Raw genomic sequence first — 16,550 nt, forward strand, 5'->3', positions numbered from 1 at the left:
TGAGCATCTCTGGGAACTCCTTCAAGACTGTTGGAAGACCATTTCAGGTGACTACCTCTTGAAGCTCAGCAAGAGAATGCCAAGAGTGTGCAAAGCAGTAATCAAAGCAAAAGGTGGGTACTTTGAAGAACCTAGAATATGACATATTTTCAGTTGTTTTTTTTGTCATGTATATAATTCCACATGTGTTAATTCATAGTTTTGATGCCTTCAGTGTGAATCTACAATTTTCATAGTCATGAAAATAAAGAAAACTCTTTGAATGAGAAGGTGTGTCCAAACTTTTGGTCTGTACTGTATCTGTATGCAGTAATCTCCTGATCTCCCTCTAGTGGTTGCTGTATATATCTGTATGCAGTAATCTCCTGAGCTCCCTCTAGTGGTGGCTGTATATATCTGTATGCAGTAATCTCCTGAGCTCCCTTTAGTGGTGGCTGTATATATCTGTATGCAGTAATCTCCTGAGCTCCCTCTAGTGGTGGCTGTATATATCTGTATGCAGTAATCTCCTGAGCTCCCTCTAGTGGTGGCTGTATATATCTGTATGCAGTATTCTCCTGGGCTCCCTCTAGTGGTGGCTGTATATATCTGTATGCAGTATTCTCCTGAGCGCCCTCTAGTGGTGTCTGTATATATCTGTATGTAGTAGTCTCCTGAGCTCTCTCTAGTAGTGACTATATACATCTGCATGCAATAATCTCATGAGATCCCTCTAGTGTTAACTTTATATATCTGTATGCACTAATCTTTTGAGCTCCCTCTAGCGGTAGCTGTATTTATCTGTATGCACTAATCTTTTGAGCTCCCTCTAGTGGTGGCTGCATATATCTGTATGCAGTAATCTCCTGAGCTCCCTCTAGTGGTGGCTGTATATACCTGTATGTAGTAATCTCCTGAGCTCCCTCTAGTGATGGCTGTATATATCTGTATGCAGTACTCTCCTGAGCTCCCTCTAGTGGTGGCTGAATATATCTGTATGCAGTAATCTCCTGAGCTCCCTCTGGGGGTGGCTGTATATATCTGTATGCAGTAATCTCCTGAGCTCCCTCTAGTGGTGGTTGTATATATCTGTATGCAGTATTCTCCTGAGCTCCCTCTGGGGGTGGCTGTATATATCTGTATGCAGTAATCTCCTGAGCTCCCTCTAGTGGTGGCTGTATATACACTGACAAGCAAAAGGGTAACAATGTTTTGAACTTTTGACTTTTAGGCTCCATATCTCACCATCCACTACAGCTTCAAACATGAGACTACCATAATTTTATAGATAACCATCTTGGCTATCTCATTCATAAATTGTACTTATTGACAACTATTTAGCATATGATTAGTTCTGCAGATTCTTGTCATGTAACTGTATTGTTACGGTTTTGCTCCTGGTGGTGGAACAATCTTTTTCTTCAGGTATACTAGATTTTACAACCTGTTGTTACAATCCCTAATCGCTCAGTGTTTTATTAGGTTGATTCCCAAGCGAAAAGTCACTGGTTCGAATCCAGGAACATCTTCCAGCTCATTGACAGCGATGTCTGGTTTTGGAATGGGAAGTCCATAGTTGTGATGGTCAGGGCCTAGGGACCATACACTCTATATTTAAGACAAGGCAGAGAGAGGGTACTTTGCGCTTGTCCTTCAGGGATCTATTGTCTTTAAATGTGGCCCCCGAGGACTGCAGTAAAAAAAAAATAAAAAAAAAATTTACTTGGTCTTTTGGACCTAGAGCGTGTGTCTGCAACCTCTCTGATAATGTAACTTAAACTTAGTCTTAAACTAAATCTTTATTAGAATCCTTAGATTACACAATTATATAATACTCTTAGGGACGAACATTTAAAACTATCAGGTATGGGTAGATTACAGGGTAAATGTAAATACTGCTAATGCATATTACACATGTGCATTCATGTATTCCCCAGGGGGAGGGGGACTGCACTCTGTTGCTTTAATACTCTAATATAAGCCTCTATCTACCCTTCCTGCCTAAAAACTATAGACCTGCTTCCCTACACGTTTCGCCGATTAATTTGGCTTCTTCAGGGGAAAACAGCACAGGTACTGAAAATTGGGGGCGGGGCTAGGGCATTTAAACCCTCGGATTGCTTTTTAGCCAGTCAGATCCCTTTCCACATTCTGTGTGTATACACGTCACCCGGAAGGACCTTCCTATTGGCTCAGGCTCTGCTCCCAAGGTGCATCTCGACCAAGGGCATCATCACGGTGCGTCGCGCATGCGTCATTCCGGCATATGCAGCCGTGCCCCATTGGTCACCGTACGCGCGCATGCGCCGTTTCTATACTACTGTGGGCGCTCCATCGGGCACTTCTGCGCATGCAAGGGACTCCGTCCTCTCCTGATCTCATTTACCTGCTATCGCGCATGCTCCGGATCGCTGCTCCTCAGTCACTGGGGTAAGCTGCGCCTGCGCCCGAGAATGGAATTTTGCATCGGGGGCCTAGGCTAATGTACAATATCAACATGTGTATAATTAAGTCATATTTTCGCCATGTTGCTGCATCCCAGCCTTGAATGTCCTAAAGGTACCCTCTATATTGATGAATCTCTGCATATATTGGTGTTATCTATACCTGTTAGTGGGTGCCCATCTCTAACTTGTATATACATACATGTGTGTGATAGATGCAGCTCACAACTCACAACATATATACATATATATGTGTGAATTTATACAGTTATCCTCAAAGATGTACTTTAATTTTTGGGCACTTCAAAAGTGATTTTAATTATTATTACTTGTGCATACTAATATGTCACTATCACTATTATTTTATTTAAATGGGATTTGCACCTCTCTACAGGTTTTAATGGTGATGACCTTCTACCCATGGATTCTATGGACCTACGGTTACGCCCCACACGCCGATGCCCTCAGCTATGGTCTGCGATATTCCCAGGTGAGTGAAACAAACCCATAAATGGCGGGACGACTGTCATTTTTCCATCTATGATTCACCCTCTTGTTAACATTTACTTTTGTCCCAATCCCTTATATTTTCAGATATAGCAGCTATACTCCTCCCATAGGTTATCTAGTAGATAATCAGTGTTCTTGATACTTTCCTTAATATTTTTTTTAAATTTTTTTTACACGTCGGTTCACTACAGTTGACAAAAGAATGGTTCACTACATTTTATAAGAAAGAGGTAAAAGTGAAGCCCTCATTCAGCCCATTAGGGGCCAGTGAATGGAGACGATATATCCACCTCGTCTCCTCTTGTTGCAGCTTACGGTCCACGCTGCCCTGCCTTGGAGAAATCTGCATCTTTTGTATCCCCCAGACCTTCAGGCCATTGGTCTTACCATCATGGCACTCCTGTAGATGTCTAGACAGTGGCGTCTCCTCTCTCGTATTGAGTATGCTAAAATGTTTCGACAGCCTTCTCCTCAATTCCTGAATAGTTTTCCCGATATACAGTTTGTCACACTCGCATTGTATACAATAGACTACCCCTGTGCTTTTGCAGTTTATGAATTCACGTATTTTAAATATTCGACCATCTAGTGGGTTCGCGAATTCCTTTTTGGGAATCATAAATTTGCAGGAGCTGCACGCCCCACATGGATAGGATCCCGTAGTTTTAAGCCATGTTCCTTTACTTCTCGATGTTCTCTGGAAGTGACTTCGGACCAGCAATTCTTTTAAGTTTGGGCCTCTTCTGTATGTGATACTGGGATTTTTCGGGAGTATCTGTCTGAGATCTTTATCCATCCTAAGGATATGCCAGTGTCTTTTAAGGACCTCGTACACCTTCCTATTTTGCACATCAAAAGTGCCAATGCATCTCACAACTTTCCCTTCTTCAGTTTTTTTCTTGTTCAGCAATTCATCTCTGTCAGCGTTACGAGCTCTATTATAGGCTCGGTGCAGGACCTTCTTAGGATAGCCTCTCATACGAAATCTGGAGTATAAGGTATTACTCTCATTTTGGAAAGCCTCGTCATCCGAGCAATTTCGTCGGGCTCTCAAATATTGGCCCACGGGGATGCCTCTTTTCAGCGGCAAAGGATGGTGGCTTTGCCAATGTAAGAGGCTGTTTGATGACGTGGGTTTCCTATATATTTCGGTTTTAGTACCTCCTTTCCCATCCAATGTTATTTTAAGATCTAGAAAGTTGATGCTTTCCATCTGGATCTCTGTTGTAAAAATGAGGCCTAGTTGATTATTATTCAAATTATCAGTAAATTCTTTAAACTCCTTGACCGTGCCATCCCAGAAAATTATAATGTCGTCTATGTAACGACCCCAAAAATAAATTAAATTTGTGAACTGTGTATTCTCGTCGGTGAAAACGTGTTGATCTTCCCACCACCCAAGGAACAGGTTAGCGAAAGTAGGTGCGCAAACCGTCCCCATTGCGGTGCCATGTGTCTGCAAATAATAAGTGCCGTCAAACATAAAATAATTGTGGGTGAGTAAAAAACAGAAAAAAGATTAATGACAAAATCATTGTGATTATAGAATTGTGTCCCTTTAGTATACAGATAGTGCTTAACCGCTCGTATCCCCTTTTCGTGTTCTATGCTTGTGTACAGGGCCTCGACATCAAGGCTGGCTATCAGGGTGTTGGGGCCTACTTCAATATCCTTTAGTTTTTTTACCAGATCCAGAGAATCTTTTATATAGGATGGGAGAGTTTCGACAAAGGGCCTTGTAATTAGGTCTACATACGTGCTGATTCCTTCGCACATACTCTCATTCCCAGACACGATCGGTCTGCCTGGTATAGGGTCCCGTTTTTTGTGCACCTTCGGTAACGCGTAGAAGGTAGGAGTTGTGGGATGTGCATTAAATAGGATCTTATATTCATCTTTAGAGATCAAGTTTGCATCTTTGGCTGTCTTTAAGAGAGTCTCAAGTTCTGATTTAAACTTGAATGTAGGATTAGACTCTAGTTTTTTATAGGTGTTTTGATCTTTTAACAGTCTCATGACCATATCTATATAGTCTTCTTGTTTCATTATAACAATGTTGCCCCCTTTGTCGGAGGGCTTTATCACTATTCCATCTTTTTTGGTCAGGTCTTCTAATACTCCCTTCTCTTCCAGAGTCAAATTATTGCCCACATCGCTTTTTTTTGTCTTAATTTTTTCAAGATCTCAAGTTACTGCATTAACGAAGGTCTCGACACTGGCATATCCCGAGAATGGAGGAGTGTATCTGGATTTCGGGCCCAGATCCGTTAGAGGGGCTGCCGGGGTACTGACTTCACCTCGGCCCTCTCTGGACAATTCTTCTAAGACAGACAGGGCTTTCCGTTCTTTCCTACCAGGGTCTTGTCTGTCCTTTTCTTTATATTCTTTGTGTAATGCCAGCTTCATGGCAAAAAGATTTACATCTTTAACCCAGGTAAAACAATTGAATCCTGGGGTCGGGGTAAAAGAGAGACCCTTACTTAACAGAGATTCATATTGGGGTCCTAGACTCACTCCGGATACATTAATGATTTGTAGCATATTTGTGTTCTCTATATTTTCTGCTGATTGTAGCCCCACTTGCCTCTGTCTCTTAATTGTATCCCCGGTGCTAAAAAAGGCGGTGGTATGGCAGTGACCCCTGGTGCCATCACTTGTGCCATGGCTCCATGTACCCCATAAAAAGAGGAAGACGAGGGCATAGAGGGTATCTGGGGGGCTGCCGGTTGTACATTTACATCCTGTGTATTGGCCGCCTGATTTACCTGCGGTAGGTTTTGCCATTTCTGATTAGGATTAAATCCCGTGGGTTGTCCTTGATTTTGTGGATATTTTTTATTTTGGTAGCCTCCTCTATAATATTTGTTCCTCTTTTTTTCTCCCGTTTTAGGGGGTCTCGTATTTCCCTCTGAGATCCGATTCGGAGATATCAGTATAATCTCTCGGGTCAGTCCTCCTGGGGTACAGAGGCCTATTGCTATTTGTGTTATTATAGATGTAGCCCGTCTCAAAATCTCTTCTATCTCTTAGATATTTTTTATGTTTCCTCTCTTTGATTTCGATTTGCAAATTCTCTATGTTTTTTTGGAGTCTATTCTCAAGTGTAGGGAATTCTGGCTGTGTCCGAAAAGTCTGTATATCTCCTATTTCCTTTTCAAGCTGTGAGGATAATTTTATTAACAGCTTTTTTTCATATTCACATATGTAGGACTGCATACGTAGCGAATTATCTGTAAGCAGATCCTCCTACCCTTTAACAAATTCTATATCCTCCTCATGTGCATTAGGGGTAATGCGTATACGCATACCCCTATACACAATTTTTTGTTGGAGGTATGTCTCCAAGCTGGTAATCTCCCATAAGGATCTAATATACCTTTTATATGTTTTATCAATCTCTTTAAAAGCTTGGGAGATATCTCGACAGTTGAGTGGGAGGTTGTCGCTAGAAAACACAATAGTCGCCTCAGATAAGAAAGTTTGACTGTTCAGTTGGTTAGAGAGAAACCCTGCCATATCAGTAGGGCTATATCTCAGACTGCACAAAGGTAAGTATATGTAGTGTCAGGATGTCATATGGAAATCTCCAAACTGCTCAGTGCAAACGCGTCAACCGGCATGTATAACGGATCCAATGTTAGATTGGGCGGATAAGCCCCTCTAAATAATATTTTTAACAAACAATAAGATCCTACAGGAGGTTACCACGCTATTTTTAGCAAACAAAAAAATTTAATTGGTCTCTTGGACCTAGAGCGTGTGTCTGCAACCTCTCTGATAATGTAACTTAATCTTAAACAAATCTTTATTAGAATCCTTAGATTACACAATTATATAATACTCTTAGGGACGAAAGAGTATTATATAATTGTGTAATCTAAGGATTCTAATAAAGATTTAGTTTAAGATTAAGTTTAAGTTACATTATCAGAGAGGTTGCAGACACACGCTCTAGGTCCAAGAGACCAATAAAAAATTTTTGTTTGCTAAAAATAGCGTGGTAACCTCCTGTAGGATCTTATTGTTTGTTAAAAATATTACGAGGACTGCAGTATGCACAAAGATCTCAGGATTCGTCAGTTTCCTTCTCTAATTTAGGCCTCACGTCCACATCTGATTGACGGCTTTTGTTTTTGAGGCCCGTCACGTACTGTGATATCATTCTATGCACGCCGTCTCGTGAATGGGGCAAAAAAACCTTGAACACATTTATGAAACCCTAAGCACATGGGAAAATTGTCTTCAACTACAGCGTCTTGCAGGAAGCCGTTCAAACACATTGTTTCTGTCTGGGGGAATATCAATGAGATCCGTCATGTAACGTGTTACCGGCCTGATAAAGGAGCAACCGAACATATGAATGCACGGAAAATCAATGTCATGCAACCCTGAGACTTCACCGGTCATTCATTATTCATGAGCTTTCTTCTAATTACCTGGATCCACACTGACTCGTTGGTGGGCCCCGGAGCTGTGAGGTTCTCCAGATCTCCGCTCCTCTCGTAATGAAACCTCGTCCCGGCCACCTTGTAGTCACCCATCCATTGTATGATGAATCCGCCGTTTAAGTAATATTTTTCAGGGTCTTCGCTTCTGAGCACCAGGAAATTTCCTGCAGCAGCAACCTCTTCTATTTTTATTGCCCTGGCGCCTTTGGGAATAATACCGATATCCACGTAACCTGGACAAGGCAAGGAGAAAAGAGGAACGGTGGAGCCATGTTATAAAACAACTAGGATGAGATATAACTCCGATGCTGGCCATTTAACCCTCTCAAGTTCCATGGCATCTGAGCGGTTAGACAAAGAGAGGGGCTCCCTCTGTTTCTTAACCGACCCCCGCCTTCAATCTACTTATTGGCAGTGTAGTCTGCTGGCAATTTATTCATACATTTCTAGTAGGAATAATAGAGGAATATCACAACATAGACCGTTGCATGCATCTGCCAAGTGTATGCATTTAGGACATACAGTACTACATTTCAGGGTGCTCCAACACTGCTGTCGTCCCTTCTAGCCTTTGTTTATTTTCCTGCAGCGATTGCATCACACATATCCATGTAACCGCTGAAGCCAATCACTGACCTCAGAGGTCTTGTCCCATTCATGCTAGCGCCTTGAAACACAGGCGGTTCATTGCCGTTTGCATCACCTCTCTCCAAGCAGCACGGCTGCCGATGTCAGTCCTCCCACCGATCTATACTTTAGGTCTCTTGCTGCCTTCCCTACCTCCTGATGCATGCTCTCATAGTGGGTGGGCACTCTTCTTTGCTATTAAAGGGCTAGCTTATGCACTGGCTAATCTGTCCTCAGCCAATGGCAGCGTTTCCTGGGGTGTAGATCCATCCGTTATGAGAAGTTGCCTGAGCAAAAGGTTCCTAGCTTATCTAGTCCTTCAAAGGTGTGCTATTGTATTTTCTGACATCCTGTGCCTGAGCTCTGCCTGTTTACCAGATTGACCCTCTGTCGCCTGTCCTGACCTACTGCAGGGTTACTGTATTACATGAACTCTGCCTGTCCTGACCTACTGCAGGGTTACTGTATTACATGAACTCGCCTGTCCTGACCTACTGCAGGGTTACTGTATTACATGAACTCTGCCTGTCCTGACCTACTGCAGGGTTACTGTATTACATGAACTCTGCCTGTCCTGACCTACTGCAGGGTTACTGTATTACATGAACTGCCTGTCCTGACCTTTGTTTATCCCCTGTACACCTTTCTGCCTGTCTATTTGGTGCCAAGCAACAGTGCCTCTTGACCTTCCGTGGGTCTATAGCCTCTGAACGAAGACTTCTCCTGGAGGTAGGTGTCTGATGGCCCCTGCAGCAGAGCAGCGTAGAGCACTGAAGCATTGGCGCTGAATTGGTGGTGATTTAACAGAAAAGTAATGGTTGTTTTCTAACATGACTTTCCTAAGCTCCCGGACTGTAAGTGCTACAAGCTTCAGCTTTAAACATTTACCAAATCCTTCACTTTGATTGAATGTTTTCCTGACTGTCTGGCAGCTAGATCCATCTCCCATGCATAGTCCACATCGGTCTTCAGTAGCATTGGAATTTATTTCATAGTCACAGCCCACGCTCTGCAAAAGTAGAAAAATTAAAAATGTTACCACCAGAGGCACATACTGTACATCCAAAACACAATTCTATAGATAATGGAAGACTCAGACAAGGCCATATGTTTCTGTCTGGCAGAACTTCCATTGAAAAGCCGGTATCAGGCCAATCCAGCAGGCTATGGGCTGTCCTCACCTACACCTATACGTCATGGTGCAGCAACTGAAAGCTGATGTATACATATTCATCATCATGGGTTGTAAAATGGATTCTCCAATGATTAATGTAAGATATGAAAATCAGATATCATATAGGACATGACAATCTCTAACACAGCTAGAACCAGCCCTGTACCTCACATGGATCTAGAGATTGACACATTCACTGCTCTGCTAGATTTATATCAAGCTGCAGCTCAGAGGGGCGTGTATTTTCTCAGGGTGTATGTCCTTTCTACTGCATCTCTCTCTTTCTTTCACAGCTCAGGGGTGGTGCACTTTCTACTGCAGCTCTCTCCCTAACACAGCTCAGGGGTGGTGCCCTTTCTGCTGCCTCTTTCTCTCTCTATCACAGCTCAGGGGTGGTGCCCTTTCTGCTGCCTCTTTCTCTCTCTATCACAGCTCAGGGGTGGTGCCCTTTCTGCTGCCTCTTTCTCTCTCTATCACAGCTCAGGGGTGGTGCCCTTTCTGCTGCCTCTTTCTCTCTCTATCACAGCTCAGGGGTGGTGCCCTTTCTGCTGCCTCTTTCTCTCTCTATCACAGCTCAGGGGTGGTGCCCTTTCTACTACAGCTCTCTCCCTATCACAGTTTAGGAGTGATGCCCTTTCTGCTGCAGTTCTCTCCCTAACACAACTCAGGGGTGGTGACCTTTCTGATGCATCTCTCTCTCTATCACAGCTCAGGGAGGTGTGCCCTTTCTACTACAGCTCTCTCCCTATTACAGCTCAGGGGTGGTGCCATTTCTGCTGCAGCTCTCTCCCTAACACAACTCAGGGGTGGTGCCCTTTCTGCTGCAGCTCTCTCTCTTTCACAGCTCAGGGAGGTGTGCCCTTTCTACTACAGCTCTCTCCCTATCACAGCTCAGGGGTGGTGCCCTTTCTGCTGTAGTTCTCTACCTATCAGAGTTTAGGGGTGGTGCCCTTTCTGCTGCAGCTCTCTCCCTAACACAACTCAAGGGTGGTTACCTTTCTGCTGCATCTCTCTCTATCACAGCTCAGGGAGGTGTGCCCTTTCTGCTGCAGCTCTCTTTCTAACACAACTCAGGGGTGGTGACCTTTCTGCTGCATCTCTCTCTCTATCACAGCTCAGGAAGGTGTGCCCTTTCTACTACAGCTTTCTCCCTAGCACAGCTCAGGGGTGGTGACCTTTCTACTACAGCTCTCTCCCTATCACAGCTCAGGGGTGGTGACCTTTCTGCTGCAGATCTCTCCCCATCACGGCTCAGGGGGGGGTGTCCTTTCTGCTGCAGCGCTCCCCATCACAGGTCATGGGATGTGTTATTTCTGCGGAAGCTCTCTCACCATTACAGCTCAGGGGGGGTGTCCTTTTTGCTGCAGCTCTCTACCTGTAACTGTCACAGCTTCTAACAGCAGATACAGTTGGTGGCAATTGAAGGATGGAACAGAGCGTGTCCATCCACCTCAATGATGTTGCTGAGGTGGACAGAGAAATGAGGATAAGAACAAACAGCAGGTGGCAATCTCCCTATTCCTTGCTTTAACTGGTCTGCTAGATTTATCTCAAGCTGACAGCTCAGGGGATGTATTTTTTTTGCAGTAGCTCTCTCCCTATGACAGCTCAGGGGGCGTGTCCTTTCTCAGAGGGCGTGTACTTTTTGCTGCAGCTCTTTCCCTGTAACTGTCACAGCTTCTAACAGTAGATATGGCTGATAGCAGGCAAAAGACTGAACTGAGCACGTGCTTCCACTACAGCAATGTTATTAAAGTGGACAGAGAAACAAGGAAACAAACAAACAGCAGGTGGAGCTATACAGACAGACACTTTTGTCCAATAACTAAGTGGCTATAATACATTTTTTATTACATATAATTATAAAAGTATTAGTACTATTATTAGTATTATTTTTTGTGGCTTGAAGGGCTCAAAAGTAAAAACAAACTTTGCAATATACTTACCTTGCTAATTTCACAATGCCCCCCTTGCCCACAGAACTATATGATCATGTACGGCATTAGGTCTGCCATCTGCGCATAGTTTACCGTGCCCGTCAGCGCCAGCTAATCAGCTTCTGTATCCTAACACGTTAAAAAAGTTGACACATGAAGCACGGAAAGTAGCAGCTGCTTTGTTGGAATGAGCTACTGAGTCTTCTCCCCCTGAACCTAATTTCATTGCCCCTAACCCAATTCCTGGACCTTCACGCCAAGCGCCTAAGTGAAGCGTTACAGACAGGAAGAACTGCCATCTTGTATTTGCTAAATCATTGTGAAATTTTCCCTGTTCTTTATGTGTTTTAAGTCAATTTCAATCATTCCCCCGTATTCTCATCCTCTGAGCTCTTCATTTTCCATATCTGCTGCACATTACCATAGGATGCGCCAAGCATCAGTAGGACAAGGGTTGTTATTGTGACACCATTCAGTTCATGTGTCACTGGGAAGCCGAGCAGCCTCGGGAAGAGGTGACAAACAACTCGTAATATAGTCACAGATTAACAGGCAAGGGTGAATTCGTTACATTCTCAAAAATAATACAGAAATGATAGAGCTGAGAACAAGCCGAAAACATCACCTTGAGGTCCTTGCCGATTCAGGGATCCAGTGGTGATCCAGCAGTAGTTATCGTGACATGCAGTGACCCATTGGTTCACTGCTAAAGGGTTAAAGCTATGGTTCACAGTTAACATTATTTTTCATTACCAAAGCTTTTCAAATACTTACTGTGATGCTAACTATGTACTATGTATTCCGAAAGGCTATGCATAGGAAGGAAATAGTTAACTGGCAGTCTTTCGTTTTAAACGTCAGGTAATGGGCTGGTCCCATTTACTCCTGGTTATTTGACAGTCTTCTGATGGACAAGCTGGAGTGAAGATCAGGTTGGTGTCTGCTGCTGTTAGACAGAGGCTTTCTCCATGAAAACACCATTCCTGAGAGTGGAACCTGCCAGAAAAGCAACTTTACTAAGGGAGAACTACAAACACCCTTGTTACCCACTGCCACCACTCCTACCGTCTCTGTCCTCCCTCACGTGTTCACCGCTCAAAAAATAAAGGGAACACTAAAATACCACATCCTAGATCTCAATGACTGAAATATTCCAGTTACAAATCTTTATTCATTACATAGTGGAATGCGTAGAGAACAATAAAACATAAAAATGATCAATGTAAATCAAAATGGAGGTCTGGATTTGGAATGATACTCAAAATCAAAGTGGAAATTCAGGCTGATCCAACTTCAGTGGAAATGCTTCAGGACAAATGAGGCTCAGTAGGGTGTGTGGCCTCCATGTACCTATATGACCTCCCTACAACACCTGGGCATGCTCCTGATGAGGTGGCGGATGTTCTCCTGATGGATCTCCTCCCAGGCCTGGATTAAAGCATCAGTCAACTCCTAGACAGTCTGTGGTGCAACATGGCGTTGGTGGACTAAAACATGATGCCCCAGATGTGCTCGATTGGATTCAGGCCTGGCAGGCCAGTCCATAGCATCAATGCCTTCATCATGCAGGAACTGCTGACACACTTCAGCCACATGAGTCCTAGCATTACCATGGATCAGAAGGGACCCAGGGCCCACTGCACCTGCATATGGTCTCAAAATGGGTCTGAGGATCTCATCCCTGTACCTAATGGCAGTCATGGTACCTCTGACTGGCACATGGAAGGCTGTGCGGCCCTCTATAGAATTGCCTTCCCACACCATTACTGACCCACTGCCAAACCGGTCATGCTGGAAGATGTTGCAGGCAGCAGAACGTTCTCCACGGCGTCTCCAAACTCTGTCACATGTGCTCGGTGCGAACCTGCTCTCATCCGAGAAGAGCACAGGGTGCCAATGTCGAATCTGCCAATCTTAGTGTTCTCTGGCAAATGCCAATCGCATTGCATGGTGTTGGGCTGTAAGCCAACACCGACTTGTGGACATCGGGCCCTCATACCACCCTCATGGGGTTTGTTTCTGACAGTTTGAGCAGACAGGGGGATATTAGTGGCCTGCTGAAGGTAATTTTGCAGGGCTCTGGCAGTGCTCCTCCTGTTCCTCCTTGCACAAAGGCAGAGGTAGTGGTCCTGCTGCTGGGTTGTTGCCCTCCTATGGCCTCCTCCGCGTCTCCTGGTGTACTGGCCTATCTCCTGGTATCTGCTCCATGCTCTGGACACTACGCTGACAGACACAGCTAACCTTCTTGCCACAGCTTGCATTGATGTGCCATCCTGGATGAGCTGCACTACCTGAGCAACTTCTGTGGGTTGTAGACACCGCCTCATGCTACCTCTAGGGGTGAGAGCAATGACAAAATGCAAAAGTGATCAAAACAGTCAAAAAGGATGAGAACAGAGAAATGGCCTGTGGTCACCACCTTCAGAACCACTCCTTTATCGGGGTTGTCTTGCTACATTTCTACCTGTTTAGTTTGCACAAAAGCAGGAGAAAGTGATTCACAATCAGTGTTGCTTCATAACTGGACAGGTTGATTTCACAGAAGTGTGATTGACTTGGAGTTACATTGTGTTGTTTAGGTGTTCCCTTTATTTTTTTTGAGCAGTGGTATTTTATTTACTTAGAGATTGTGAAGCTTTTCTGTCTTGTTCCAGCGGCCATTTTGCAAATGTGACAACAGGAAGTGCAGCCATATCGGTTATCACTTTTGAATTAGCTTCCAAGAAATTAACTGTCCCTTTTTCTTTTAGTTCTATCTAAAACTGACAATTACTGAGAAGATGCTTCAAGTCACCACCAATATGACTGAACTTCCTGTTTAAAAATGGCCGCCACAGCCTTAATAGAAAAATGGCAATATCTCTGAAAGTAAAAGAAATATAATAACCAAACTTTGCCTGCTGCTCTATCATTGTGATTTACTAATATATCAACAGTTTTACCCGTTGCATCAAAATGATTATTATATCTGCCCCTTTGTAGAACGGAGCTCCTTCTCCTCCTTCTCCCTCCACTTTCTTCTTCTTACTGGATGTCTCCATCTCTGTCTACACGACCGGTGCCTCGAAGGCATGAACTGCATTAAATTCTGATCTATCCTTTCCACGGTCACTTTCTCCATCTCAGACATTTGTCCTTACTGCACCCTGAGAAATCAATGATCCAGTTCTGTACGTCATTCCATTAAGTGAACTGGCCCTGCGTCATCCATCATGGCCACGTAAGACAGGTTGATCTTTCTAGTTATTGACCGTTCCCTAGACTTGCCTAAGATCAACAGTCTATAAAGCTTTCTCTACGTTGGACTCACATCTGCATATACCAAAGCACTCACGCTTATTTATTGGCTAATGACCTACAGATATCATTCTCCTTCACTGTAGCCTCCAGCTGGATAATTATTAGCGGTATGACCCAGATCAATCACAAAAACTGGGTCACTGTACCCCGTAGAGCCCCCTGAAATGAATGGACAGGCTGGCAGAGCATCATTCATTTCTCTGGAAGTCCCGGAGATGCACACCTCCTTGAAAGAAAGCAAAAAGGACAACTCTGGCAATTTTTCTTTTTACATTAAAGGGGTTGTCTCATCTGAGATATTGGTGGCATATCTCCAAACTCTAGGAACTGCACCTATCTTCAGAACAGGCCCCTGAAAGTAAAGGAGAGTGCACCATGCACGCGCATTGTGCTCTCCATTAGCTTCTACACTGAGCACTCAGTCCCATAGAAATGAATAAAGAGAGCACACCACACGAGCGTGGCCACCACTCATCCACTTTTATGAGATTGCCAGAAATGGCGGAGCCAGTGATCGGCTATTTTCGCCAGTCCCATAGAAATGATTGGAGGTTGGCCGTGCATGTGCAGCTGCTCTCCTTTCTGGAGACTGGTGCAAGTCCCAAAGGTCGGACCCCCACTTATCTGACATTAGTGCCAAATCCTAGCGATATGCCGCCAATGTCTCAGATGAGTCAACTCCTTTAACCACTTAAGGACCACAGGTTTATACCCCCCTAGTGACCAGGCCCTTTTTTACAAATCGGCACTCCACAACTTTAGCGGTTTATTGCTCGGTCATGCAACTTACCACCCAAATGAATTTTACCTCCTTTTCTTCTCACTAATAGAGCTTTCATTTGGTGGTATTTCATTGCCGCTGACATTTTTACTTTTTTTGTTATTAATCAAAATTTAACGATTTTTTTGCAAAAAAATGACATTTTTCACTTTCAGCTGTAAAATTTTGCAAAAAAAACGACATCCATATATACATTTTTCGCCAAATTTATTGTTCTACATGTCTTTGATAAAAAAAAAATGTTTGGGCAAAAAAAAAATGGTTTGGGTAAAAGTTATAGCATTTACAAACTATGGTACAAAAATGTGAATTTCCGCTTTTTGAAACAGCTCTGACTTTCTGAGCACCTGTCATGATTCCTGAGGTTCTACAATGCCCAAACAGTAGAAAACCCCCACAAATGACCCCATTTCGGAAAGTAGACACCCTAAGGTATTCGCTGATGGGCATAGTGAGTTCATAGAACTTTTTATTTTTTGTCACAAGTTAGCGGAAAATGATGATGATTTTATTTTTTTTCTTTTTTCTTACAAAGTCTCATATTCCACTAACTTGCGACAAAAAATAAAAAATTCTAAAAACTTGCCATGCCCCTCACGGAATACCTTGGGGTGTCTTCTTTTCAAAATGGGGTCACTTGTGGGGTAGTTATACTGCCCTGGCAATTTAGGGGCCCATATGTGTGAGAAGAACTTTGCAATCAAAATGTGTAAAAAATGACCGGTGAAATCCGAAAGGTGCACTTTGGAATATGTGCCCCTTTGCCCACCTTGGCAGCAAAAAAGTGTGACACATCTGGTATCGCCGTACTCAGGAGAAGTTGGGGAATGTGTTTTGGGGTGTCATTTTACATATACCCATGCTGGGTGAGAAAAATATCTTGGTCAAATGCCAACTTTGTATAAAAAAATGGGAAAAGTTGTCTTTTGCCAAGATATTTCTCTCACCCAGCATGGGTATATGTAAAATGACACCCCAAAACACATTCCCCAACTTCTCCTGAGTACGGCGATACCAGATGTGTCACACTTTTTTGCTGCCAAGGTGGGCAAAGGGGCACATATTCCAAAGTGCACCTTTCAGATTTTGCAGGCCATTTTTTACACATTTTGATTGCAAGGTACTTCTCACACATTTGGGCCCCTAAATTGCCAGGGCAGTATAACTACGCCACAAGTGACCCCATTTTGGAAAGAAGACACCCCAAGGTATTCCGTGAGGGGCACGGCGAGTTCCTAGAATGTTTTATTTTTTGTCACAAGTTAGCGGAAAATGATGATTTTTCTTTTTTTTTCTTTTTTCCTTACAAAGTCTCATATTCCACTAACTTGCGACAAAAAATAAAAAATT

The 16,550-nt window shown here is 43.6% G+C and overlaps 1 protein-coding gene across 2 annotated transcripts in view; it reads right to left on the minus strand.

Annotated features, from left to right (window-relative positions):
* Positions 1-16,550, minus strand: part of ADAMTS12 (ADAM metallopeptidase with thrombospondin type 1 motif 12) — a 584,548-nt gene that overhangs the window by 187,540 nt on the left and 380,458 nt on the right. For both annotated transcript variants that reach the window (XM_044276409.1, XM_044276408.1), the window contains exons 14-15: positions 8,897-9,017; positions 7,370-7,614 (exon numbers count right to left, since the gene is read on the minus strand). In XM_044276409.1, coding sequence (XP_044132344.1) covers positions 7,370-7,614; positions 8,897-9,017 — 366 coding nt within the window. The remainder of the gene's footprint in view (positions 1-7,369; positions 7,615-8,896; positions 9,018-16,550) is intronic.

The sequence above is a fragment of the Bufo gargarizans genome, chromosome 1 (genome assembly GCF_014858855.1).
Source record: "Bufo gargarizans isolate SCDJY-AF-19 chromosome 1, ASM1485885v1, whole genome shotgun sequence".
In the NCBI taxonomy this organism is placed as follows: Eukaryota; Metazoa; Chordata; class Amphibia; order Anura; family Bufonidae; genus Bufo; species Bufo gargarizans.